The sequence below is a fragment of the Phycodurus eques genome, chromosome 2, assembly GCF_024500275.1.
Source record: "Phycodurus eques isolate BA_2022a chromosome 2, UOR_Pequ_1.1, whole genome shotgun sequence".
NCBI lineage: Eukaryota > Metazoa > Chordata > Actinopteri > Syngnathiformes > Syngnathidae > Phycodurus > Phycodurus eques.
Window position 1 is genome coordinate 27,812,002 of NC_084526.1, and position 26,160 is coordinate 27,838,161.

General features: G+C 40.6%; 1 protein-coding gene across 2 annotated transcripts; it reads right to left on the reverse strand.

Moving 5' to 3' along the window:
• Positions 1-100: 100 nt before the first annotated feature.
• tpp2 (tripeptidyl peptidase 2) lies at positions 101-23,986 on the reverse strand. Of its 2 annotated transcripts, XM_061670178.1 has the most exons (29): positions 23,755-23,986; positions 22,537-22,665; positions 22,244-22,339; positions 19,716-19,820; positions 19,512-19,636; positions 19,274-19,437; positions 18,993-19,147; positions 16,576-16,652; positions 16,371-16,498; positions 15,889-16,137; positions 15,685-15,800; positions 15,113-15,284; positions 14,628-14,785; positions 14,484-14,560; positions 14,174-14,280; positions 13,865-14,019; positions 13,599-13,715; positions 13,406-13,506; positions 13,231-13,327; positions 13,013-13,150; positions 12,675-12,919; positions 10,967-11,045; positions 8,514-8,552; positions 7,666-7,817; positions 7,492-7,588; positions 6,382-6,512; positions 4,617-4,863; positions 4,386-4,505; positions 101-3,156 (listed from the first exon to the last, which is right to left on the reverse strand). In XM_061670178.1, the coding sequence occupies exons 1-29, from the start codon at positions 23,917-23,919 to the stop codon at positions 3,067-3,069; spliced, it is 3,831 nt and encodes a 1,276-aa protein (XP_061526162.1). In that variant the 5' UTR covers positions 23,920-23,986; the 3' UTR covers positions 101-3,066. The 2 variants fall into 2 exon arrangements, with proteins under 2 accessions (XP_061526162.1, XP_061526163.1); XM_061670179.1 differs by lacking the exon at positions 8,514-8,552.
• Between the last annotated feature and the right edge of the window lie 2,174 nt (positions 23,987-26,160).

Sequence of the window (26,160 nt, forward strand, 5' to 3'; positions counted from 1 at the left end):
GGGAAATAATTCCACCTACAAAGCTTCAACAATTAGTGTCCTCAGTTCCCAAACCTTTATTGAATGTTGTTAAAAGAAAAGGTGATGTAACACAGTGGTAAACATGACCCTGTCCCAGCTTTTTTGGAAACTGTTGCAGCCATAAAATTCTAAGTTAATGATTATTAACTTATTTCAGTTTCAACATGAAATATCTTGTCTTTTGTAGTGTATTCAATTAAATCTTGGTCGAACATGATTTCCAAATCGTATTCTGTTTCTATTTATGATTAACACAACGTCCCAAAGGCGGCACGGTGGCCGACTGGTTAGAGCGTCAGCCTCACCGTTCAGAAAGTGCAAGTACAACTTAAATGTGTCATCAAAATATGAATAATAAGTAGTTTACGCCTTGGTTGTTACATCTTTAAAATCAGTGATTATTAATGAAAACTTATATTCTTGAAAATGATTTTATTCAATGTTCGTTCCTTCTTTGTGACCTTATTGCATATGACTCTTTTTTTTACACAAGTTTCTGAGGAACAATGCGTTAAATATCAAGAGTTTTTTGGAGTTTGCTAGAATTTATTACCTAAAATATTTCAGTCAGAAAACAACAGAAGAAGCTTTTTTTTTTTTTTTTTTTTTTTTAAATATCCTGACACCAGCAGACAAAGACATATGTGAAGACTCTGGTGCCCGAAATGGACGGCATTCAGTAGTGTTGGAAGTTAAGGCCTTTTTTTTCCCAGAGAGACTGTCAATGGCAACACATGCTGCAAATAGCAGAACCGTGAACTTTTTGTTTATCTGACCCGAGACCCACACAAACACAGATGTGGGGTAAAGGACCAACAAATGCGTAACAAAGCAACAACAAAAGAAAACCTGCAGGTGCATGTCTCCATGAAAACAGTAAACAGTAAGTGCACTCAGATGTGCCTGTTATCCAAAGGTGACAACATAAAAATAGAAACGTGTCAACATGAACTGTGCGTTTCGAAAAAAATCCAACATTTTATGAAAAGTCTGTAATTGTCATTTTGGTCATCTGTAATTACAGATGGCGCATTATGTCCTTTAAGCCAGTCCAGTTACACAACCCAGTTGATCATTTTCATTGTTTTAAATATTCTCACTTATAAAATTATATAATATATATATATTATATAATATAAATATATATAATATATATAATATATATATATATATATATTATATATATTTTATAATTATATATTATATATATATTTTATAATTATATATATATATATATTTATATATATAAGCGGCACGGTGGACGACTGGTTACAGCGTCAGCCTCACAGTTCTAAGAAGCGGGGTTCAATCCCCGGTCCCGCCTGTGTGGAGTTGCATGTTCTCCCCGTGCCTGCGTGGGTTTTCTCCGGGCACTCCGGTTTCCTCCCACATCCCAAAAACATACAGTAATTGGGGACTCTAAATTGCCCGTTGGTGTGACTGTGAGTGCGAATGGTTGTTTGTTTGTATGTGCCCTGCGATTGGCTGGCAACCAGTTCAGGGTGTACCCCGCCTCCTGCCCGATGATATATAATATATATATATATATATATATATATATATATATATATAATATATATATATAGTGTACTGCTGAACTATTATATACTGCTAAACTATATAATTATAATAATATAATATATATAATATATTGAACTATTAAACATTACCATTCCCCATTTTGACATTTTCAGACCCATATTGCCTAGCAGATTCATTGTTGACAACAGTGATGGCAATTTGCAATTGAAATGTATAAATAAATGCCATTTTTCACACTATGTTGTGAATGTCTATGTTCACCACAGAAATGCAACCTTCCAAACTTAGTTCATGTCATAAATTTATAAAGAAATGGATGGAAAATTGATGAGAAAAGTACATCCAAAGGTCAAACAACTGCACCATATGCAAAATGGCCAGCTCAGATTTATAAAATAATAGTAAATTGAGGTAAAATATCAAAAACATGCAAAAACAAAAACTGACTCCTTTGAAGCAAATTACTCACATTATCCTTCAATGCAGTTGATGCTCATGAAAAAACAAACAGTAATTCACTTAAACACACACCTATGAAAATGACAAATGTGAGATTTTAAAATGATTCTAACTAAAATTTCCTTCCAAATAAAATCATGTTTCCTGAAATTCTACAAGACATGCATATATGCTAAATACATCAATTGGAATATTTGTATTACAGTATATACTTATTGCATCATACTATGCTTTGTTATGTGTATATGTACATATTTTAGGTCTCTGTGTACACAAGCAACATTTTTAATGCTGCACAGAAAACACATCTAAGAGCGAGTGAACGTGTACCAGTGAAGTTCGTAACATGCCAACGCTGAGCTCCGTTAAGTGGTCACGTGCCGCAGCTCAGCTGATCCTGCGGCACGGTGTGACGCAAAATGAAGCTGTGGCCGATAAGCGGACCATCTTTATGCTGCTTTGAGTGTGGACTGATGAGGGAAATTAAAAAAAAATAAAAATCACTCAGTTCCAGTCCAACCACTTCTCCTCCCCCTCATATCAGTAAAGGTAAATGGATGCAAGGCACCACAACGCTGCATCAGTTCTGAGGTCTCTTCTTTTTAGTCCAGTCAGATCCTAGAAGTCCAAAAGTGAACTTTACGTCCCGGTAAGCATGGCACAAAGACGTGGGGTGATTCCTTGAATATTGAGGACTGGAGGAAAATATGGAGCTAAAGTGAAAACTGATGTCTATGAGCACAAATGTGTAGATGACAGCAGACTCCAAAAAATACTGAACTACAGTATCAACTACAAATTGTTGACTTGAAGAGATTTGAAGGGGGAAAAAAAGGTCCATTAATTTACTTATTTGTTGTTGTGCTGCTGGTGGCACTTGAAACAAAGGACAGATCCTCAATGAGTTCCTTAGAAATAACCAGTTAACTCCACACTGTCCTTCATTGTCCAAGAAAAAGAAAAAAGTACTCTCTCCAAATGACCCTGAGGGGGTGTGATACTGATGCTTCAGTGTATTGAGCTGGTGTGCAGTGTGTGGGGTTTCTAGAAGGGACTGTAGTCTGCGGGGTACATGACAGGGAGCCAGTTTTCAGTGAAGGTGGCACAGTGCATCCATTTGAGGTGACGCATCAGCTAGAAAAAAAAAATAAAACACACGAAGTGAGTGACACACAGATTGTAAGTAAAGTCTGAGGGCTCTATTTTCATAGGCAGCGGGGCACAAACCTTCTTGAAACATTGTAGAACTCAATTCATTGAATGCATTATGATCATTACACGAATGATTGGGGGTGGGAATAGATACATGAGGTCAACAGACATGTTTAAGTCACCAGCTCATTCTGTATTTAATGAGGGTACCTGCACTAATTGTCTGTTGCCACACTGGCCAAGCGCAGTGACAATGCTCCAGTTACGCACAGATCGCTGTGATTACGCATCCTCTTCTTCTGCACGGAGAGGCCTGTCATGACACTATTTGCGGAGCCTGCACGATCTGTGGTGCGCATGCCCAACTAGTTACAGCAACAACACTAGGACAAAATACGGAAGTAGTATCTATCCCTAACCCTAATCCTAACCTTAACCATCACGCTAACACTAACCCAATTTTATGAGTGGACTTTTCACGTAAGGTATCGCGTCGTTACCAAGTAGTTTCAGAGCTGCCGAGCTAGAGAAATTCACTTCCGGAACAATAAACAATAAAATACAATCCCCAAGCAGCTGTTTTTTTGTCTTTTTTCATCACGGACACAGCAACATACTCGCCGGTAATATCAGACGCTGGAATCCCCCCTCCACTATCCAGAACAATCAGTGTTACGCCTGTAACGAGTCAGCCTTTAGCCATTTTCGTAATAAGATATGGACGTTCCGTCACATTTGGCAGCTCTGTAGTTTGTCCTTTTTGTCCTCCTGTTGTTGCCGTAGCTAGCTATCAAAGATGGCCGACCTGTTGCACATGCGCACCTCACATAGTGCGGTGGCAATTTCTCCATGCGAGATTTGAAGGAAATGAAAGGAGCCGCTTAGATCAGACATTGTTGAAATTGGCTGTGTTCACTCTCAAAGCAGCGCAGACCCTCCCGCTTTTTAATATGCCGAGGTGCTCTGATCTCCAAAATTACCAAAACCCGGCCTAAGCCACCGCTACGCAGATTTACCCTCGGAGCCGGATTTACACCGGTCATGAAAATAGAGCCCTTGATAATGAGCAAGTTTTAACTTCTTCCCTTCTTCATACATCCTGTTAATTTTTTCTTAGTTTTTTTGTACTATATTCAAAATAAAGTTCTAATCATTCAATCAACCAATCAATCAATTAATAAGGTTAGGTTAGCGCTTTATGTTGCTCATACTTGGATGCAGTTCTTCATGTTGTCTTTGCTGGGTTTCTCCTCCACCATTTTGGAGGCATATTTTAAGGCTCTGCCGTACATCTTGTTCACGAGGGCGTGTTTGTAGGAAAACATCAGCACCTGGAATAAGGAATCATTTCATTCAAAAGCAGCAACACTTGACAAAACAAAATAAATGATTTACGTTTAGTGTTGCAAACCAGGTAAAAAGACAAAAAATCTTGAACCCACCTTTGAGTCAGTCAGCTCCGCCCACTTCTGCACCTCCCAGAATGTTTCCATCAAAATGTTAGCCAAGCTGTGCAGTGTGTCGTCCCCACTGCTCGCCTCGTGTTCACCAACTTCCTCGGTGTTGGTTTGGCCCGTGGCGACGGTGCCGCCACTATCCTGAGGCGCGACAGTCATGAGCTGGTCAGCCAGAGCGCAGCCCTTCCTGCACAGCGCGTCTAGCAGAGACGACCTCTGCTTCTCCATGTCACTGAAATATAGTGGTGCCTTGACTTACGAGTTCAATTAATTCTGTGACCACGCTCGTAACACAAAAAACACTCATCGCTCAAATCATCTTTCCTCATTGAAATGGAAATGCTATTAATCCATTCAAGCCCCCCCCAAAACACAAACAAAAAGAAAGAAAAGAAAAATAGCACTCTACAGTATTATTTATAAAAACATACAGTAATAACAATTAAATAGCATGTAAAGAATTTCACAGTTTGTGTATCATGATTTCATGATTCAATGCCTGTTGACATTGCGCTGCTCCCTTATGTTGTGTGCGCCTTGGCCACCAGAGAGGAGCACAATACTTCCAAATTAAATACACAAAGAAGACAATATCTTCTCATCTCATTTTCGGCAGAGGATAAATAATATATGCCTGTGAGTATTGTGATATTCTCTGTCTACAAGTGTTGCAGCACCGTTTGTGTTCAAATATCAATTTCTTAAAGCAAAGCTCATCAAGCTTTTTGAAACAGAACTTCTTCTTGGGCACTGATTTATGTGAAGGGTTACCAGTTTGATACAATCTGAAATAAATAAATAAATAAATAAATATTACCAGTACTTAGTAATTTGTCTATGTAAATAGACTGTTCATGTTAAAGTCACAATATTAATAATTATCAACAATTATTTATTAGTTATGATTCTGGGTCATTTTGTCCTTCTCTGCCTTGTCCATTTTTTTCCTAGGTGCTGGCTACTGATTGGTGATAAACTACAGTATATCCTTCTCTGCCCCTACTCCTAACTGCACAATGCATTACGAGCCTCCCTTTGTTTGTGGCTGCAGCTAAGACCCGTGTTGTACATAAGTGCATGTTTGGGTAGGGATGGAGAACTCAAGCTCCATTTGTTAGTTAAACATGCATTCTGCTTTTCATCGACAAAGCTTCTTTCATGGCCGTCATGTCACGTCTCTCACCGTTTCATGTGTCCATCAATGTTGTCATTGTTATTGTGCTCTTTAGTAGATAAACATTCCAGAGACTATTACAACACACTCTGATGTCATGTCTCATAGTAGGTGCCTACAAGTTGGAAGGTGAATCTGCAAAGCATTACTTTTTATAGTTACTTATCCTCATTTGCCTCACAGTTCTGAGGACCCGGGTTCCAATCTGGCCTCCCCTGTGTCGAGTTTGCATGTTCTCCTCATGCCTGCGTGGATTTTCTCCAAGTACTCTGGTTTCCTCCCACATCCCCAAAACATGTATGGTAGGTTAATGAAGACTCTAAATAGTCTGTAGGTGTGAATGTGAGTGTGAATGGCTGTTTGTCTATATGTGCCCTGCGAATGGCTGGTGACCAGTTCAGGGTGTACCCCGTCTCTCGCCCAGAGTCACCTGGGATAGGCTCCAGCACGCTTTTGAGAGCCTAGTGAGGATAAGCGGTATGGAAAATGGATGGATGGATGGATGGATGAATTGTGAAGTACTGTGTCGGGTGACAATTTAATGTTTAGTTGTGGCACATTAAGAGTGTCACATACGTCTTAATGGAAGCAGCATCAGGTCGAGGGTCCGTCTTCATGGTGAAGTAGACAGCCAGCGCTGTCTGGTCAATGTGGGAGATGACCATGTCAGCGGCCGAGACCACCTCCCCAAGACGTTTTGCACGCTCCTGAGCAGAAAAGACAGTTCAATGTTAGTTTGAACTACTTACTACTTCAGCATTAAAAAAAAAAAACATTCATTTTTAATTATCCAACCATAAAAAACAGGGGTAGGCAACCTATGGCCTGCCATATGCATTCTTTAATCCAACCCACCAAGCATTTACATCAGGGGTGTCAAACTCATTTTTGTCACGGGCCACATTGTTGATACGGTTTTCCTCAGAGGGCCATTATGATTGTAAAACCATATCAATGTTTAATGGCCTCATCATATTATGACACATTGAACACAAATTCATGGATAACTAATTTTGAAATCAGAAGTCAAGGATAATGGTTTGTTCAACTATTGTTCAAGTAACTGTAAAAAGGGTTTGGAGGCAAAACATGCTTACAATAGTTCATTACCATTTATCATATATGAATATTATATAAAAATGTGGAACAGATTTTAGCAAGAATCATGGAAGTTGACACACATGATTTGCTTTCGCGGGACACACAAAATTATGTGGCGGGCCGGATCTTGCATTTGACACCGGTGATTTACATTATCAAGAACCATTTGGCAGTTTATTCCTTAAATTAAAATGAGTTTCTTCATTTATTATTTGATTTATCTCATTAATTACTTAATTGTAAATAATAACATTATAAGTTATTATAATAGTAAAATAAACAATTTGATATAAACATTTTAAGTTAAATGGGTTAATTTATTATATGCAAAATGATAATCGATTTTGATTTTATTATTAAATCATCTACAAAGGATTAGGGCCTTCTGTCCATTTTAAAAAGTTTGCCCACTCCTGGTATAAACTGTATAAAAAGAAAATTGACAATTGCTGATGAGTAGTTGAGGCGACCAGTCTCGGATATACTCCCCCGCTCACCCGTCAGCTGGGATAGGCTCCACCACACCAACAACCCTAATGAGAAAAAGAGGAACAGAAAATGCACGGATGGATGATGAGTAATGACCTTTTCAGAGTCCAGCTGATGAAGTCTTTGCACATGTAGAGGAAGGTAATCAGAGTACGTTTCCTTCAGGTCATCATAGAGTGAGCTGGAGTCCAACCTGAGCAACAGAAAGAGGTTCAAATGAAAAAAAAAAAATAAATAAGGGATTACATGTTTTTTTTTTTTAATGCGCACTTTGTCATCCACTGAATCTTCAAGTCTCTCATGGCTTCAGAAAACTCCTCTTTTAAGTCTTTCTCTTTGTCAGCATCCTTATCTTTCTCCTTCCCTCCATTCTTTGCTTTGTTGGGTGTGGGGATCAGGTGGTAGATTACTGAAACAAGGTCCTGCACAAACACAAATAGTGGTAACATTAACAATTAGTTGCAAGTTAACATTTGGAATTCTCAATCACACGATCAACAGCAACAACAACAAAATCTTGTGGCAATATAACCCCAGTTAGCACAAGCATCTTGAATCATTCACATCAGTTGGGTTAAGACATACACATGTACATTATGGCCCTCTGCCTTAGGTCAGATAGAATTATAAGTAAAAAGCTCCATGATTTTGATAAGTATACAATAATGCCTGAAAGTCTGAACCCAATCGCTTGAATATTGCACCCTGCACAACAATGACAGACAATGTGAATCTTCCAATCTGACATCAGATAGCACAGCCATCTTGGGTCAAATTAGCCATTAAAATCAACAGGGTTCTTTGTTATATAGTAAAGGACTATAATGCCTTTTTGAGGAAGATCTCTTCAGAATACTAACTTTTAGCTCTGAAAAGGAAGAGAAAAAAAATCTTCGGTGTTTATAACGTGAGTGTAATAATTTCACTCGCCACTAAAATTTCCCATGTACTCATTTGTAATACTTCTAAAACGACACAGTGACATACGTACTTTGACATATTGAATGGAAGTAAATAGAACAAATGTAATCTTAAAGTGAAGTTGAAGCCACTTCCACAAGGTATGAATATGGGAGCAGTGGGCGCTCTGTTGTACGAAGTTTCTATCTCATCAGTACCTTTTTAAACTTTCTTTGTCGTTTTGCAGAGGACTGCCCCTGGTGGTCAGAATAACACACAGTAAGGAAGAGACAACACAAGCACACCAAAAAGGATTCTTATTCTTTCGTTTACATTTTGCCCTCACTTATGGATTGAAAATCCAACCACCTACCTGGTAGACATACACAAACTTTAATCTAAATTTTAAATGTTCAATGCTGAGACACTCCTACACTCGAACCCTCTGAATTAAGCATAACGATGAACAGTACAACGCAAACACTCGGACGCACGCTGTAGATGAGGACAGAAAAATTAGCTTCTTCGTTACAATGCAAACAATAAGTGATCAATGGCTTTTGCATTGTTGCCAGTGAGGAAAGTTCAGCCCAAGATGGAACCTATAATATACAGTCTGCCTATGAAACAGCTACAATATATGGACAAAAAAAAAAAAAAATTGGGATGCCTTGCCAAATGGGAAATGAAAAATGCCAGAAACGATTGCATCTTAAACAGAGATTAATCTTCTTGATAGACATTTGACAAGATATTGGAGTGTGTAAGGATCATGACTCTTTGAGGGCCTGTTCTTCCACACCTAAAAAAACCTGTTGTTCACAATATGCTTGTTCTGTATCACTGATTCCCTACTACAGTGCTGCGGCACATTAGTATGCTGTGAAAAATTATCAGGCATGCTACGGGTAAAGATCCAATTTCACTTGTCTGAAAATTATTATTTTATTGCTACAAATAATGCATATTTTCTTTATCTATCTATCCATCCATCCATCCATCCATCCATCCATCTCCACCAGTGATATGCAATAATGATCACCATTATTGGCACCCCTTCATTTTTTGCATAAACTGTCTATCTTCAGAAATAAATGTACCACACTTATATCATTAGGATCTTTTAATTGGAGGTCCAAAATAATTTAACATACTTTTTTTTTTTTTTTAACTTAGATATTGTAATTGTATAGAAAAAAAAAAGGAAACGGCATATGCAGCAATATTGGCACTCCTCTTCAATATTTAGTTGCACACCCTTTGGCACCGATCATTTCTTGTATCCATCTATAAGATTTTTGCACTTCTCAGGTGGTATTTTCTCCCACTCTTCCTTTGCAATTTGTCCAAGCTCTTGAACATTTGCAGGGTTGGCAGATTTCAGCTCCCCCCCAAAGATTTTCAACCATTCCTGTGTGCTTTTAGATGTGTGCTTTGGGTCTTTGTCTTGCTGGAAGACCCATGATCTTCACCTCAAACCAAGTTTTCTTACACTGGGTAAGACATTTTGCTCTAAAATCTCTTGATAATTGTCTTATTTAATGACACCTGTGTACAGTCAAGGCCTCCAGTGTCAGATGCAACAAAGCAGCCCCACAGCATTATAGTTCCTCCACCATGCTTGACTGTTGGCAGGGTGTTCTTTTCCTTAAAGGCTTCATTGCGCCGTCTGTAAACATACTGTTTGTGTGCATTGCCAAAAAGCTCAATTTTTGTTTTATCTGTCCATTAAATGTTGTTTATCATTTGCTCTTTTGTTCTCTCTCGAAAAATGTTTCTTCAACATGTGAGGCTAAGACATGCTGACAGGTCAAGTTCACACAGGAAATATGACTAATAATGTGTAATCTAATTACAGAATAAACTAATACAACCAGATGGGTTGAGGCACATTGGCGACTGTTAAATGTGACAGCAGATGTCAGGCGAATGAGTGAGGAGAGGAAAAACCATGACATGCAAAAAAACAGTGACTCTCAACTGGTGGGTCAGGACCCAAAAGTGGGTCGCGGACCAATTTTGGGTGGGTTGCAGACAGCTGGTAAAATGTTACATGTACTTTATTAGTACTGATTTTACAGTACAGAGGTGTACCAAGTTCCCACATGGAACATAATTAGGAAAACAACAGGAAATTTTACTCATTTGTGCTCTAGTCACTAGTTTACACTGTAAACAAATACAGTGCTACACCGCCACTGTCTAGCGGGCATCATGGCTCGCAATATGCTTTTAACAGTAAATCAAATTCATTTGAAAGGGCATTTAAAAATATATTACACTGTACATGGGTTTTCAAAGGCTATTTCTAAACCTTTTTTAAAAAACATTTCTTAACATCTATAAATGTGGCTTATGACTTTGCAACAATAGGTAAACGCAGGTCCCAGTGTGACCACAGTTGAGAACCACTGAAATAAACAAGACACACATCAACCACTGATTCATTGAAAACAGCAACCAGTTCTGTTGACAAACTTTTAAAAGGGAAACCCAAAGGTTTTGGAGGACCATATTTCAGCCCTCCTCCTCAGGATCATATATATTTCTTCTATGGCATAGTTACTGTTACAATTTACTCCCCAATCAAAATTGAGTGAATGTTCTGAGGAATAGGACCGACCACTGCTCTGGAGAACAGATACAGTATGAAAGAACAGAAGTCACTCACTGCTTTCTTTCCATATTCACTCTTCGCCACAACAAGAGACCCTGAAAGATAGCATCCTGTACTTGTCCCTTTTGGAATCCTAAAGTGAAGGCCAAACAGAGAAAATGAAGACAGAAATAACACATTTGATAGTTCAGAACATATTAAGTGGCAACTTTGTTTTAGACAGTAAACTGTATTACAATTGAAACATTTCTTACCTAAAAATCAAATACAATGGACCGCTCTACTCAAGGGGGATAGGGAGCAGCCCAGACCGCGAATAGTGAAAATCCGCGTATAATTGACGCCCATTAGAATTGCATTTTCTTTTAACCCCAAAAAACTCTTGAATAAGCAAGGATAAAGTGCCAACAAGCATTTTCAAGATTGGTTCCCTTGCCCCAAAACAAAACAACAACAGAGGAGAACATAAAACAGACATTTGAAAACAAACCAAAATTTCTCTTTTTTCCCTATCTCTGATTTATTATTTGGACAATATATAATAGCTTCAGTAGAAAATAAACTATGCTCAGTAGAGCACAAAGGTATACTGAGGTCTACCTGTATTGAAATTCACTGTAGTATTCAGCAGGTTAATAGTCCTGCCAGACTTCATGTGAAAATAATTTTTCATGTCCAGTTATAGTGGCGTGAAAAAGTATTAGCCGACTTCTCGTATAGCATTAGCACATTCCTAACACTATTCATTTCTTTATCATCAATCTGTTATTCTATACTAAGTTGTAACATATTATGCATTCTATATTTGAGTGTTCATTTAAGTTTGTCCCTTTAATATCACCAATGCCCAACCTCTTGCCCCTCCCCACACACACAATGTAATCTGTTGAGGTGCATTCCTTTCATTCTGAAGAGCGGTACATTATATGCAGGTGTGCAATGGTTTACCGTGACCTCAATTATAATTAGCATACAAAAAAATAAGTATCTAAAACTCTGGGCTACTCCGTTTGTGTTGTTCAAATGTTTATAATTACCGCAACATCCGTGATAATTTCTGTTAACATGTCTATTACTGGCGGCACGGTGGTCGACTGGTTAGAGCGTCAGCCTCACAGTTCTGAGGACCGGGGTTCAATCCCCGGCCCCGCCTGTGTGGATTTTGCATGTTCTCCGCGTGTCTGCGTGGTTTTTCTCCGGGCAGTCCGGTTTCCTCCCACATCCCAAAAACATGCATTAATTGGAGAGACTAAATTCCCTGTAGGTGTGAATGTGAGTGCGAATGTTTTTTTTGTTTGTATGTATGTGCCCTGCGATCGGCTGGCAACCAGTCAGTTCAGGGTGTACCCCGCCTCCTGCCCGATGATAGCTGGGATAGGCTCCAGCACGCCCCTAGTGAGGAGAAGCGGCTCAGAAAATGGATGGATGGATGGATGGATGTCTATTGCTTTTCACATTACTCTTTGTTAGCATCAAGGTAGATGTTTGTAGTTTAATTATTTGTTTTATGTGTCAGTTACAACTGGGAGTGACAAACAGCTTGAAGCAAGCATGTTTTTCTTCTCATTCGGAAAATTGTTCATTTTGCTATTTGTCAAACTACACACAGCCACTCCGACTCTACTTTGAAGGCAAGGTACAGCGGTACATCGCAGGTCCTGCAATGTGACTATTGTGCACATGTACTTGCGATGACGATGCTCAAACAATAAATTGTGCAGCTCCAGTGCTCATTGATTTGCTATCCTCCATTTTAACTCACTTGTCATCCGGCAAGGCTGTGACATAGAAATGCTGCGTGGCCCCTGGTGACAGGGTGACAGAGTTTGCCTTCTTCTTGGCCATGAGGGCCACTCGGTGCGTCTCATAGATATCTGGGCTGAGAGTGGCAGACAGACGGTGGGAAACAACAAACGGCAGGTCTTTTAAGCGCTCCAGCTCACTCGACAATTCATGGCGCACCTGCAGGCGCACTGTGTAGTCGCCCTTTTCCAGCTTAAGAGAATACTGAAGGAGAAAATCAGGATGTTTGATGTAAACCCGCACAATGATACTGGCAAAAAAGATTCATATAAATCTGAAACGTGCGTTAAAAATTACCTGATGTGGGTAGGCATCACCTGAACCCAGTAGTCTCTTGTTCTGATCAAACAGCATCCACAGCTGACTGTCAAACTCAGACTCATACAGCAACTCACACAACAAAGGACAGCTAGGTGTGACTTCCCCACTCTTCGGCTGCACAGAGAGAGAAATTTATGAATAAAACAGGATTAAAAAACTTCAGGACTGTTGTGCGCTTTAGGTGTTGGGGGTACCTGGTGAAAACTGTAAGTGAGAATAATCTCGTAAAGTTGTCGGTTGTTGGGTAGAACATCCCTCCCTCCTAAAGGCTTTATCTTTGAACTTAAAGGCCTAGAGCAAGGGACAACATACCGTGATAAACCATGGCAAACTGGAGGAACAAAATAAACAATTAGGGTGTTAACTTACCTGAGAGGCTGAACCCAAGACTTGAGGGTGATAGTCGGAGACACTTCCTCATACCTCAATGGCGATGACACATTAAAGTTTGTAACTCCCTCTGACGCATGCTGGTCAAAGACCGAGGTAGAGGAGTCACTGATGCTGTCTAAGATGTAATGTTTTGCTGGTTATTGCTTATGTGTGTCAGCGCTCCACTCACAATGTGCAGCGGTGAAGGAGAAATACTAAGCCCGTGGAAAGAGATGTTGTAGTCCACTGTGACATCTCCCAGACTCGCCCACCAGCGTGCAATGCACAGTTCAACAATCTTACCTGACTGGAAGAGAGGGAAAAAAACACCGGAATTAGTAACCATAACCGAATTTTTCCATGATGGTTTCAAGTACGACACACTTTGTGTTTTACATGTAGATGGCTTCTTGAAGGCTATATAAATAAATAATACCACAAAAACAATTTACAAACCAGCACAGAGAAGGCCTCAGTTAGTGAGCCTTTTTCCAAAAGTGACGAGAACTTGTAGAATTCATTAGCTCGGTACGCTTTCTGTTTAACGAGGTGCACCGCATGCAGAACAAATTTTGAGGAAACATCTCCAGAATGAGAAGTCAGCGTGATCTCTGCAGGTGAAAAAGCAGGAGGCATTGAGGTGAAGAGCAGATACAAGAAACAATAGGGAAAAACATGGTCTAACAGCAGCATTGTATTCAAGCTTCTTCTTCTTCTTTCAACCGTTACAGAAAAGATAACATGCGGGACCCAACCAGTACCAACCTGCCCAGGAGGCTCCCTGAGGCACTGTGATGAAGTGCCGTTTGATCTGTCCTGGTCTGAAGTGGACGTCTTTGAAACTCAGCTCATGATTACGACTCTCTGCTACCCTGCCGGATAAAGAAGGGCGAGAGGGGAGGGGGATGGAGGAAGAGGGAGAGAGAGAAAAAGAGAGAGAGAAAAAGAGAGCAATAGAGAAAGAGAAGAGACAGAAAAAGAAAGAAAGAGAGAGAGAGAGAGAGAGAGAGAGAGAGAGAGAGAACCTTTCACAAACCTGTTATTGACAGAAACAGCAAAAAAAGTCAGAGCTTACTTGGTGGGAATAATAACTGTGATGGGGACTCTGAACAGTGGCCCACAACCAGGTGCAGCTGTATCATAACCACATACCTGAAAAGGATATTATACCAATAAATGAATGCCATCAATTTGAAGAACCTCAGTTATTTTTGCCTACCTCCGTGTAGTGCACTCCCTCCCTGAGGCCGACAGGATCCACACGGACATTGACGTGACGACACTGGTTCATCAGCTCTAGATGAGATGGGCACTGAACCCATGGGGCTGCACACGTGAGGGCCAAGTGTAGCTGCAAGGATATTCGCTCAGTGTTTTCTGGAATTAAGCAGAAATACAGTATGACGAAACGAGCACACAGAGCACATACATCCTCTGCTATAGCTTAAACATTATGTTATAAACCAAAATAATGGGCAAAAATGTTGTTTGCTTCACCCTAATCCAGAATTTCTTCAAGACAGGAAATGTGAATCAACAAATGAAATTATAAAATATAAAATGTACACATTATGAACAATGGGGATTACAGTGTAGTAATGGATTCTCATAATGTGGATTTAATACATAAAAAAAACTTTAGGCAAACAATCCGACATTGATGATAACTAATTCTAATATGGATGGTAGGCAAGGAGAAAATACCTGTATTTTCTGGGAAGATTGGTTCTATTCCTACTCCATGGTCTGAGGGGGACAAAAGTTGTGCTGGATCCCTGAGGTAGATGCCTCTCTGTGTTCCCACAGTTACTGAGAAACCCAGATGGCTGGTGGGTAAGGAGGATTTTTGTGTGAGGTAGTCTAATGCCCTATCCACCTAACCAGAGAAAATTAAATAAGCAGTGCACAAAATATAATATAATGTACAACCCCAATTCCAATGAAGTTGGGACATTGTGTTAAAAATAAATAAAAACAGGATACAATGATTTGCAAATCATGTTTAACCTATATTTAATAGAATACACTACAAAGACAAGATATTTAATGTTCAAACTGATAAACTTTATTGTTTTTAGCAAATACCGTAGTTTCTCGTGTATAATGTGCACCCATGTATAATACGCACCCCCAAAGTTGACCTCAAAATTCCGGGAAACCCTTCTACCTGTGTTTAGTGCATTTTTACAATACATGACTTTCTACCCATATGATCATTGGAATTGGGTTGTATTACAATGAAAACAATAGACTACTAGCAGCTAGAGGTCAGTTACCTGAATGATCCCATGGCCTTGTGCAAACACCTCAATGTCATCAACCTTCAGAGCTGTGTTTTCCAGTGCTCTCCTCACTCCAGGAACAGAGGAATGTATTCCCTGCTGTTTTAATCCTGTCTCAAACAAAGTCACAAACCATCATTAATGGCTCTGGGAGACCATTCAAACAACAGTAATGTTTAGTTTAAAGTTCTGACCCACCGGAGAGGATGAGAGCAATGCCTCCACAGGCGTTGGGGGACGACATAGACGTGCCGTTCATTAGCTGAGTACCACGAAGAGTCCAGTTGGGTACAGATGCAATAGCCCCACCAGGAGCACTTATGCTTACACCTAGTGCACCGTCTGTACTGGGGCCCCTGGAGGACCAGGTGTACTGGTTGGGAGGCAGCTTCTCTCTCAGGGAATACTCAGCCACCATCATGTCTGGGGTCACATAAGCTCCAACCCCTAAGGAGAATAAGCCCATAAGACTTGCGTATTGAGCATTTAGTTTCCAAAGATGACACTTTTACTCGCAAGATATATGTCAATTACAATTGGACCCTTTCGAGATTTGCCAATCTCAAAACCGGTTATACTGCAGCGATCTTTACCATTTTGTGTGTTCAAAAATGTTTTTGCCATTGGTTTGCAGTGGTCTATTCATACATCAACATAGCTTTAAGAGACAGCTGTTTTACCTATGACACTGCTGGTGGTTCCTCCGGGGCAGCCGACTGTGGAGAGGCAGGGGCCGTTATTTCCTGCACTTGAAACAAATATCACATTGTGCTTCTGCACTGCCTCTGTGATAACCTCACAAATCCTCCTGAAAAACATATGTGAACAACACACAATGACAAATCACTTCATATAGGCTTTTGTCTGCAACTTCACAACACTTACCCTGAATTTGGCCAGTGGGTGGCTTCCCCATAGCTGTAGTTAACCAGGTCACACTTGTAGTTGATCACCTCAATCATCTTTGGATTGGAGTGAGATTGTGAACATGAAAATAGTGAACAAAGACATTCATTATCAATAGTTAAATGATAATGTCTACCGTAATTTCTCGTGTATAATGTGCACCCATGTATAATACGCACCCCCAAAGTTCTGGAAATCTCTTCAACCTATGTGTAATGTATATTTACAATGCATGATTTTGCTTCTACCCATATGATCAAAACAAAGTATTATCTGTATTTTGTTAAGTTTTTTTAAAAATAATTATTCTGAAGTTAAGCACTTTATTTGAACACATAATTATTATAACACATAATTGTTATTTACTGGCTCTTATTTTGAAATTCACAGCCCTACTTTTATTTAGTAAATGAGAAAACACACAGTTGTGCTCGTATGTTTAATTACCCAGGAAGAATTTGTAAGATGTATACAATTCTTTAAAGAAAACATGAAGGACCAGGCGAAACACATTTAATTTTATTTTAATGAGATTCAAATTAAACTGTCAAGCCTTTCAGAAAAGCATTACTAAAGGTCAGATAACCAAGATGTTATGGGGTCAGTTAAAATTCATATTTGCATTGTTTATGTTATGTAATACATGCACTGTAACTTCCAGCAGGTTTTCAAACATAGCTTAGCTAAAAATGAGGTTTTTAATGACGCATACTGAGTCCTCCCCGAACATACCCGAAGCTCAAGACACCGGGGGTGTGGTTACTCTATCCACCGCAAGGGCTACCAGAAGTGACATTGAAATTGACAAACACAGCGCGCTACACACTAGACGCAATGGAGAGCAATGTGTTGGAATATGCGGAGGAGGAGGATTTTGACGTACAGGACCACCCAACTGAACTTGGCATCGTCAAAGCGTACATGGTTGAGCCGATCAGACAGTGACGACGACGAGCAGCAGCTGTACAGCAGAAAAAGAGAGTGGCCACTGGCTCGATGTGACGGTATGTCAAAATGGCTTGAAATAAAGCCCCCTCAGGGGTGCCAATATTTTTTAGCAGGACTATACCTATTATATATTCATATATGTTTCAGTGACACGGCATAAGCTTTTACATAGGATGCAGTATTCCTATATATTGTGTGCCCCTCGCTCAAGTAGCTTTATAACACGCCGCACACAAAGTCTTTGCCGTGTCTGTTGGCTTGTCATAAAAGCAAAAGTACAGACGACAGTACTGAAAACCACTGCGTGCGTATTTATTTCCTACTCCCAAGTGCATAGTAACCATAATAGAGTCGTAGGTATATACAAGGAAATGCTCACCTCATGTCTGCGCCACTTCGCTGCTGCATTGTGGCAGCTGCGAGATTTAGTTCTCGTGCTGGCGGGGGAGGTCCCGATGGCCGTAGGAAAAATAATTGGCACCACAGCTGGTTTCAGCCGCTGCCTAACTACACCTGTGTATCCAATGCTTTCTCAAAACACGCCGGTTCGAAATGATCGGCACAGAGTTAGGAATGCTTGCTAGGCACCCATAGCTGGCCACGTTTCTTCCCCTGTCGAGTGACTTTCACTATCCAATGTTCACGTATTCCTTCTTCACTAAAAAAAAAACCTCTTGCCGCTGCCTGAACCATTTCTACAACCAAATGCCACACAATAAACTATCTTGACATCGTTAAATCATACGACAACAAATATACAAGGAGGGGAACAACAGCATGGAACAACAGTACACAACGCTGAAAGAACAGGATGTTTGGCTTGTGTGACGTCACAGCGCCGAAAAGAGACGAAGACCGGAAGGCGCGGGACGCAAAAAGCAGAAGGCGCATTCTGCATCATATTTATTGATTTAACTGCTGTATATATGCCATATAATCACTTCAAAATGGCAGATGTGGTTTGCAAAGGGGTTCTAGAGTTATCAAGAAAAAGTTTAAAATCTTTGTCCTCTGACCTTTAAACATAGCATAACCATAAATAAATGAATGATGGTTGTTTTTCAGTCATCAGTCGTATTTAAAAAATAAAACATTTCCCGAATTCTGACTGGGTATGTGAACTTTGAGCACAATCGTACATATATGCAGTCATATGTACATCTGTCATATTGGAATGAAAGTGAAAGCTACACTTTTTTCATAACCTCGAGGTGGCATACTAGAAAGAAAGTGTACAACTTTTCATAACCTCTAGGGGGCAGTGGAATAGTAGAATGAAAGTGTACAGCTTTTTCATGACCTCTCGATGGCGGCATAGTTATAAAATGGTAAAGTCTTTTTCATTTTCTCCTATACCTATGTATAATGCACACAATTGACAATTTTTCGGGGGGGGGGGGGGAATGCGTATTATACAGGAGAGATTATGGTAAATCTAAGTTACATACCGCTCGAATAAGTCCTGTGCCCGTTTCCATGGTACTGAGCCGAGTGTCTCCAATCTTCAGAGCTAAGATTTGAGCACCAGGGGCAACCCCATTTCGCTCTGGTTCTTCAGGGAAGTAACCTGCTGCGATGCTAGCAACATGTGTCCCATGAGCCCCTTCAAATACACACATCGTAAGTCAGTGTGAAGCTCTCACACCTTTGGACAAACCACTCAACAAGAACTTCCTTATGGTGGTAAATGGGAGCATGTCAGAGGAGAGCAGGTCTTGTAATACTTCACCTCCACTCGTGACAATGCAGAGTGTTGTTTCCTCGTCATAAATATTCACAGAGTAGTTTAGCATCTCAGCATTCCCTAATGTTGCATACTCTTGTGACTCTCTGTAGGAGCTCAGCACAGTACACTGGGACAAATCTCCACACTCAGAGGTGTCCATTACAGCCCTGAACAGAAAAACAACAATTTGAGGATCTTGTGAAGGATATATGAAACAATTTAAGTCAATGTTAGGACTTACCTCCATGTGACACCATCATGCCAAAGAATACAGTCATATACAGGACCGGGATCACTGTATTTCTTTTCTAGAGAGACAAGCAGCTCTGACTGACTTTGCAACTCTTCCTTTTGTAACTTCTCTACCTGGACACATAAGACAAGACGAATGACACGTGCAAGTAAGCTTGAATAAATCATTACTGTGATGGATCATTTTTGTTACCTGGGATGGAGTTGGGTGTGAGAGATCAAACTCTTCTGTCCTGCGACAGGCATCAGCTAGTGCTGCTCTATGTGCTGGGTCCCACATCTTCTCCTTCCTTTCTTTCTGCAATGTAAAATAGCGTTTTCTCTTATGCAACAAGGCTGTCCAATTATCTGCATCATTTGAAACACTGTCACTAAGAAATGCTATCAGAAAGAATCAGGGACACACCGATATCCCTTTAATTAGACCGGGTATGAGTACAAGTACTTACATTTGAGCATTCGCAGATACAGACTATTGAACATGATAACACCATTACTGTATATCTTGCAAATGTGATGATAAAGTGTTTTATTTTAATCAAATTTAGTTCAAACACAAACATTCCTTAGAAATGTTATGTTTCACTCAAATAGAACACTTTCAGGCTAACAACTTGTCATTGCAACATGACAATACTAACAAAATAACTCCATATTAAAAGTCCCATATTTTGGCCATTTATAACTCCATAGAGTGACTCTCTAACATGGACTTAGTATAAAAGTGAAAATTTCATTTAAAAAAAAATGGGAAGAATGGAACGCGACATCAACAGGCGGATCGGTGCAGCATCCGCAGTGAGGCGGACTTTGTATCGGTCCGTTGTCATAAAGAAGGAGCTAAGCCAAAAGGCGAAGCTCTCAATTTACCGGTCGATCTATGTTCCTACCCTCACCTATGGTCACTCGCTGTGGGTCGTGACCGAAAGAACAAGATCCCGGATACAAGCGGCCGAAATTAGTTTCCTCTGCAAGGTGTCCGGGCTCTCCCTTAGAGACAGGGTGAGAAGCTCGGTCATCCGGGAGGATCTCACGAGTAGAGCCGCTGCTCCTCCACATCGAGAGGAGCCAGATGAGGTGGCTGATTCGGATGCCTCCCGGACGCCTCCCCGGTGAGGTGTTCCGGGCACGACCCACCGGGAGGAGACCCCTGGGGACGACCCAGGATACGCTGGGGAGACTACGTCTTTCGGCTGGCCTGGGAACATCTTGGGATCACCCCGGAAGAGCTGGATGAAGTGGCTGGGGAGAAGGAAGTCTGGGCATCCCTGCTAAAGCTACTGCCCCCGCGACCCGACCTCAGATAAGCGGTAGAAAATGGATGGATGGATGGAAAAAACATTGGTTTTGTCATTTAGTGTCCAGAAAAGGTTAATCTGACAGCTACTTCTGTGTGACCCAATTTTGTATCTGCACAACACGCAAACAATCGTAAATTAGTGCAACGCAAAAGAAAAGTGTGTTTCCATCTGCAATTCTTTGCCTTTACAGAATTTGAGCCCAAACTGTCTCTCTAAAGGCGACACAGTTTGACCTCATAACAATCAAGAAAAGCTGCACGATAACTATTGGGACCCATAATTAGCAACCGATTTTGGGGGGCCACACTAATAGGTCCAATATAAAAAAAAAACTGGACTGATAAGAATAGGCGTCTCATTCAGTGGCGTGCTGGTCGCGAATGGCTGCTGTTGCATTGGCTTGTGACAGTCACGGATATTTTGACCAACATTCTTTTTCAAATTAGGATATGATCGCCAGCTCTTGCTGAAATTGCGATCATCCAGTAACTTTGAGTTTGTAACAATGACACTTGCAAGGGTTTAGTACCCACGGAGCACAAGAGCCAGCGGCCTATGAAGCAGCAGTCTCGCGTAGCACAGCATAACTTGCAGTTGCCGAAGTGTTATTATCCATGTCATAGGAGTATCTCCACACATACACGGCTGACATAGTGCCTACCCAAATGGTATATGTCAGGCTGGTGATGTGGTATTGGTGCGTACAGTATCAGAATGTTTTTACGAGCACCAATACTGGTATTGGTACATCCTTAGAAAGAATGTGTTGTACAATGACTACTGTACCAAATGGACTAAATTATTATTATCTGTTTTCCATATCGGCGGCCGACTGGTTAGAGCGTCTGCCTCACAGTTCTGAGGACCGGGGTTCAAATCCCGGCCCCGCCTGTGTGGAGTTTGCATGTTCTCCCCGTGCCTGCGTGGGTTTTCTCCCACATCCCAAAAATATGCATGGTAGGTTAATTGACAACTCTAAATTGCCCGTAGGTGTGAATGTGAGTGCGAATGGTTGTTTGTTTGTATGTGCCCTCCGATTGGCTGGCAACCAGTACAGGGTGTACCCCGCCTCCTGCCCGATGATAGCTGGGATAGGTCCAGCACGCCCGCGACCCTAGTGAGGAGAAGCGGCTCAGAAAATGGATGGATGTTTTCCATATCTGGCATGTTCCAGTGAGGTTCTACGCGTGACTTTCATTAGACATGGACTGATACTATGAGCACTAAAGTGCACAGCGCAAAATATTAGACCAAGTGAAGAATTACAATAGAGCACCACATTTTCCCCCTGGGATGTTCCAATGAGGTTCTATTCATTATTTTTCATTAGACATGGACTGATGATATGAGCAATAAAGTGCACAGTGAAAAGTTTTACAGACCCAGTGAAGAGTATCAATACAGTACCACATTTTCCTACCTGTATTCTTTCTTTAAGGGCCTTAGGGAAGAAGTCATAGCCATTTTTAACTCCAATGTGATACTTCCCTGATGGGTTGACCCAAGCAGGAGGGATCTGGATGACATAAAAAGACAGTATAAGACATACTTTTAGGATAATTCCAAAGGTATAGGCTTGCAGAAGTAAAGCAGAGATGAGTACGATAAAATAATACAATCATTGCAGAACACTACAAATTTGTTGTTGTTGGTGTACATTAGTAATCCCTAAACAGACAGCAGTTATTCCATCACTAGTATTAATCTACGAACCTTCAGTATTCTACCAGAAAGGCCAGTGATTTTCCCTTCTTTCGGTTCCACCACCGTGGCCATGTTTACATCACCACTACCTGTTGTGTCAATGATATCAACAAGCTTTGGTTTCATATCTGTTGTCACCTGAGGATGAAGACACAAATCATAAATCAGTAGAATTTTTTCAAAGTCAATATATTTACGATATGCAAAAGACTCTCTATAAATCGACCCTAAAGTATTACTATAACTTCCCTGCATTATATGTGAAATCAAATTGTACTTATTTGTAAACAATGCTGTAAAATTTATAACCTGGAGAAATAATTAACTACACAGTACATAATATTACAATTGAATTCAATCTCGGCCCTTTGTGAACAAAGCTGACGTAATTTATTGTCACAAATCATAAGTCAGTACACTTTTTTAAAGCATCAATATATAGCAGAATCTCTACAGATATACACTAATGAATTACAATGATAAACCTCCCTACATTATACGTGAAATTAAATTAAACTACTGTTCAACTCATTTCAACTGCTGAAACACGTTGTAGTAACTGTACAGTAAATATTATTATATGATCAGATTCACCCTCTGTCTTTTGGTAAAATAAGAGCTGACCAGAACTAATATCGTTCATGGTCAGAAGGGACATCATATGGGGGACTACTGCCCCGGGGCTTAACAAATACATGGAAATTGAAAATATAGCTGAATCACTCTCGCCTTACGTTATTTAGCTCGTACAATTTATAGTACGTTTCCGTCCCAATATAAACAATGGCTGTAGTGAGTACTGTACTTCTAAATTGAATGTCACAACTTCTAAACATCCAATCATTTTCTATACCGCTTATCCTAATAATTATCACATGACATGTGAAAACGTAAATACTGACACGGTGTCGAAAATGTGAGTCAACCGCTGCATGCTCAGCGCGTGTGCGAGAATAAGGCTAACGACATTAACGGTTACTCGAATTACTCTGGTCAAGTCGACTGTATCGGCAAATCATTACTGACAACTGAAGAAGAGGCAACAAAATGAGCTTCTTTAGGTTAAGTTGTCAAATTTATATAAATTGTATCGGTGCAGTGTGTGTCCTTTGTTTATCGTAGCAGGTGAGCTAGCTGACTAGCTAGTGACTGTACAGATTATGTGGCCTTTCGCTTCACTTTGCCCCCAGTTAGCTAGCAGCTAACGAGCGTTTGAGTCGGTTTTACCTGCATGCCGGGCGCCCCTGGGTCAACGCCGGTGTCCATGATCGCGATGAGAACCCCTCGGCCGTCATACTCGGGGAAGCGGCTGAGATAAGACGCGGCGCCGGTCTCTTTTTTGGGAAGCAGCCCGTGAAAGGGGAACGGCTCTTCGGTTGAATGGGTAGCCATGACTCGAAGAGAGACTAGTATGACAGCAGCGAAATGGGAAGAGACAGATAGCACAGATTAAAGGGCCATTACACGTAGCAGGCACGTGAGCTTTTCTGACCTACCACTTTGTCTTTGCTGTGCGTAACCCACAGTACTTGCATGTCAAAGTTAACACGTTCAGTTTAACATTTTAAGACCAACTATTAACAACTGAAAAACTCGTGTGTAACACATTCTAACGATGCACATCACTATGTGTAACGTGAAAGTGACAAATAACTCTCTAAACGAGTTTGTTTAATAATAAACGCCGTTATTTTTGTGTGTTTATTAGTGAACCCTGTTTGCAATTCTCTATTCACAAATGACAGTTGGCGATTCACACCTGCAAATTGAGCGATTTGATTTATGGACGCGCTGAACGAGCCTCGATAGACTTTTGAGGCTGCACATACAGTATATTATACTTGATCACTTTTCTTAAACCATAAAAAGATAGCGTGACGGTTAAGGAAGAAGCGGGTTGCTAAAGAGAGAGGACGTGGACGACAACAAAGAGAAGAGTGTGGCTAAAATGAAAGGGTTAGCTCACTTCCATTCCGTTGTGTATATTTTGGCAAGACTTCCAGCTTCACTATTTCATACACAGATACACATGGAATTATAAAGATAGTTAAGTATTGTAGTAACACACAATATATGTATACTTTATACAGTAAAACCCCACTTCACGGTCCCACTATAGCGCAGATTATTTTGGGGGTAAGTGTTATTACAGTTATACAAAAGTTTTGTCTTATCCATTGCACTTGCGCTCTCAATATATTATGTGTTTACATGTGTTTGTATTTAAATGCTGTAAAAACATGTCTAGGGTGTATTTAAATAGGGTATTTTCTATATCGCAGATTTCATTGTGGGGTTGTCTGGAACGTAACCCCACAATGGAGGGGACAATACTGCATTTGTATTTGTATGGCTTGGTGGCGGCATGGCAGCCGGCTGGGTCTCGCTCGCTTAAAACCTGGAAATGTATTTTTCGTGTGTTTGAAAGTTTAAGGGCATTTTGATTGACTCTGCGAGTTGCTACATTGAGCAACTATTATTCAAATTTTCAATCGCTGCAATATCAGTGGCCAAGTAATCGATTTGGCTGCATTAGGGTTAAGACCCTGAGATGCCACAAGATGGCGCCTAAATAAACAAAAATTGTCTTAGTAAAAAAAAGTAATCCATCCATCCATCCATCCATTCATTTTCAACACTGCTTATCCTGGTTAAGGTCGCGGGGCGCTGGAGCCTATCCCAGCTGACTTCGGGCGAAAGACGGACTACACCCTGAACTGGTCGCCAGCCAGTTGCAGAAAAAAAGTAATCCATCACATTTCATATTTTAGCTTTGATTCAATAAAAATGATTCATTTTGTGTATCGTGAAAGTTTTCATTTCATTTAAACCATGTTTGAATGCTGGAACAAACATTACCAGTGTTTGCCAAAACGTCAGCTCTTGATAATTTAGTTTAGTTTCGAGGCTAACATGGGAGTGGGTGTTGACTCCCAGTCCCTCCCACTCCCACAGAGGTTGATCCCACTCCCTCCCAATCCCCAGTGAGTGTTAAGAAAAATCCCACTTCCTCTGACTCCCACAGACATCGCTCCCACTCCCTCCCAGTCCCATATTTTAACAGTATTCGTCGCAGGGCTCAGTCCCTAGAAATCCAGGGGTTTACCCTACATCACGCTACACCATGTAATACAACAGCTGAGAATTTTATTGTATATGCTACACAGGTAGCATTGTGAATTTGTGGTTAGCAAATCTGCCTCACAGTGGATTTGAATATGAGCTCCGGCCGTCCTGTGTGGAGTTCTGGATGTTCTTCCCATGCTTGCGTGGGATTTCTCCACATACAACGGCTTCCCAAAAGCCTGTATACCATGAATAATATTGAGGAATGGTTTACTGAATTATTTTCAGTTAGACATGCAAACAGACCTGAAGGCATAACATCCATGCAGAATTTGGTTGGGGACCTTGGAGTTTCCTCATAAATGTCAAAAGAAAGTCCAAACTCATTTGCATTAACTACATTTTTACAAACAAATGTCCATCCATCCATCCATTTTCTGAGCCGCTTCTCCTCACTAGGGTCATCGGGCAGGAGGCGGGGCACACCCTGAACTGGTTGCCAGCCAATCGCAGGGCACATATAAACAAACAACCATTCGCACTCACATTCACACCTACGGGCAATTT

What these genes read in the sequence shown, in the direction of transcription:
- tpp2 (XM_061670178.1), bottom strand. Translation starts at nt 23,919, where the DNA reads ATGGCTACCCATTCAACCGAAGAGCCGTTCCCCTTTCACGGGCTGCTT. An exon ending in CTCCTTCACCGCTGCACATT is followed by an intron (nt 13,507 to 13,598) that starts GTGAGTGGAGCG and finishes GTCTTTGACCAG; the next exon opens with CATGCGTCAGAGGGAGTTAC. An exon ending in TCACTTACAGTTTTCACCAG is followed by an intron (nt 13,151 to 13,230) that starts GTACCCCCAACA and finishes CTCTCTGTGCAG; the next exon opens with CCGAAGAGTGGGGAAGTCAC.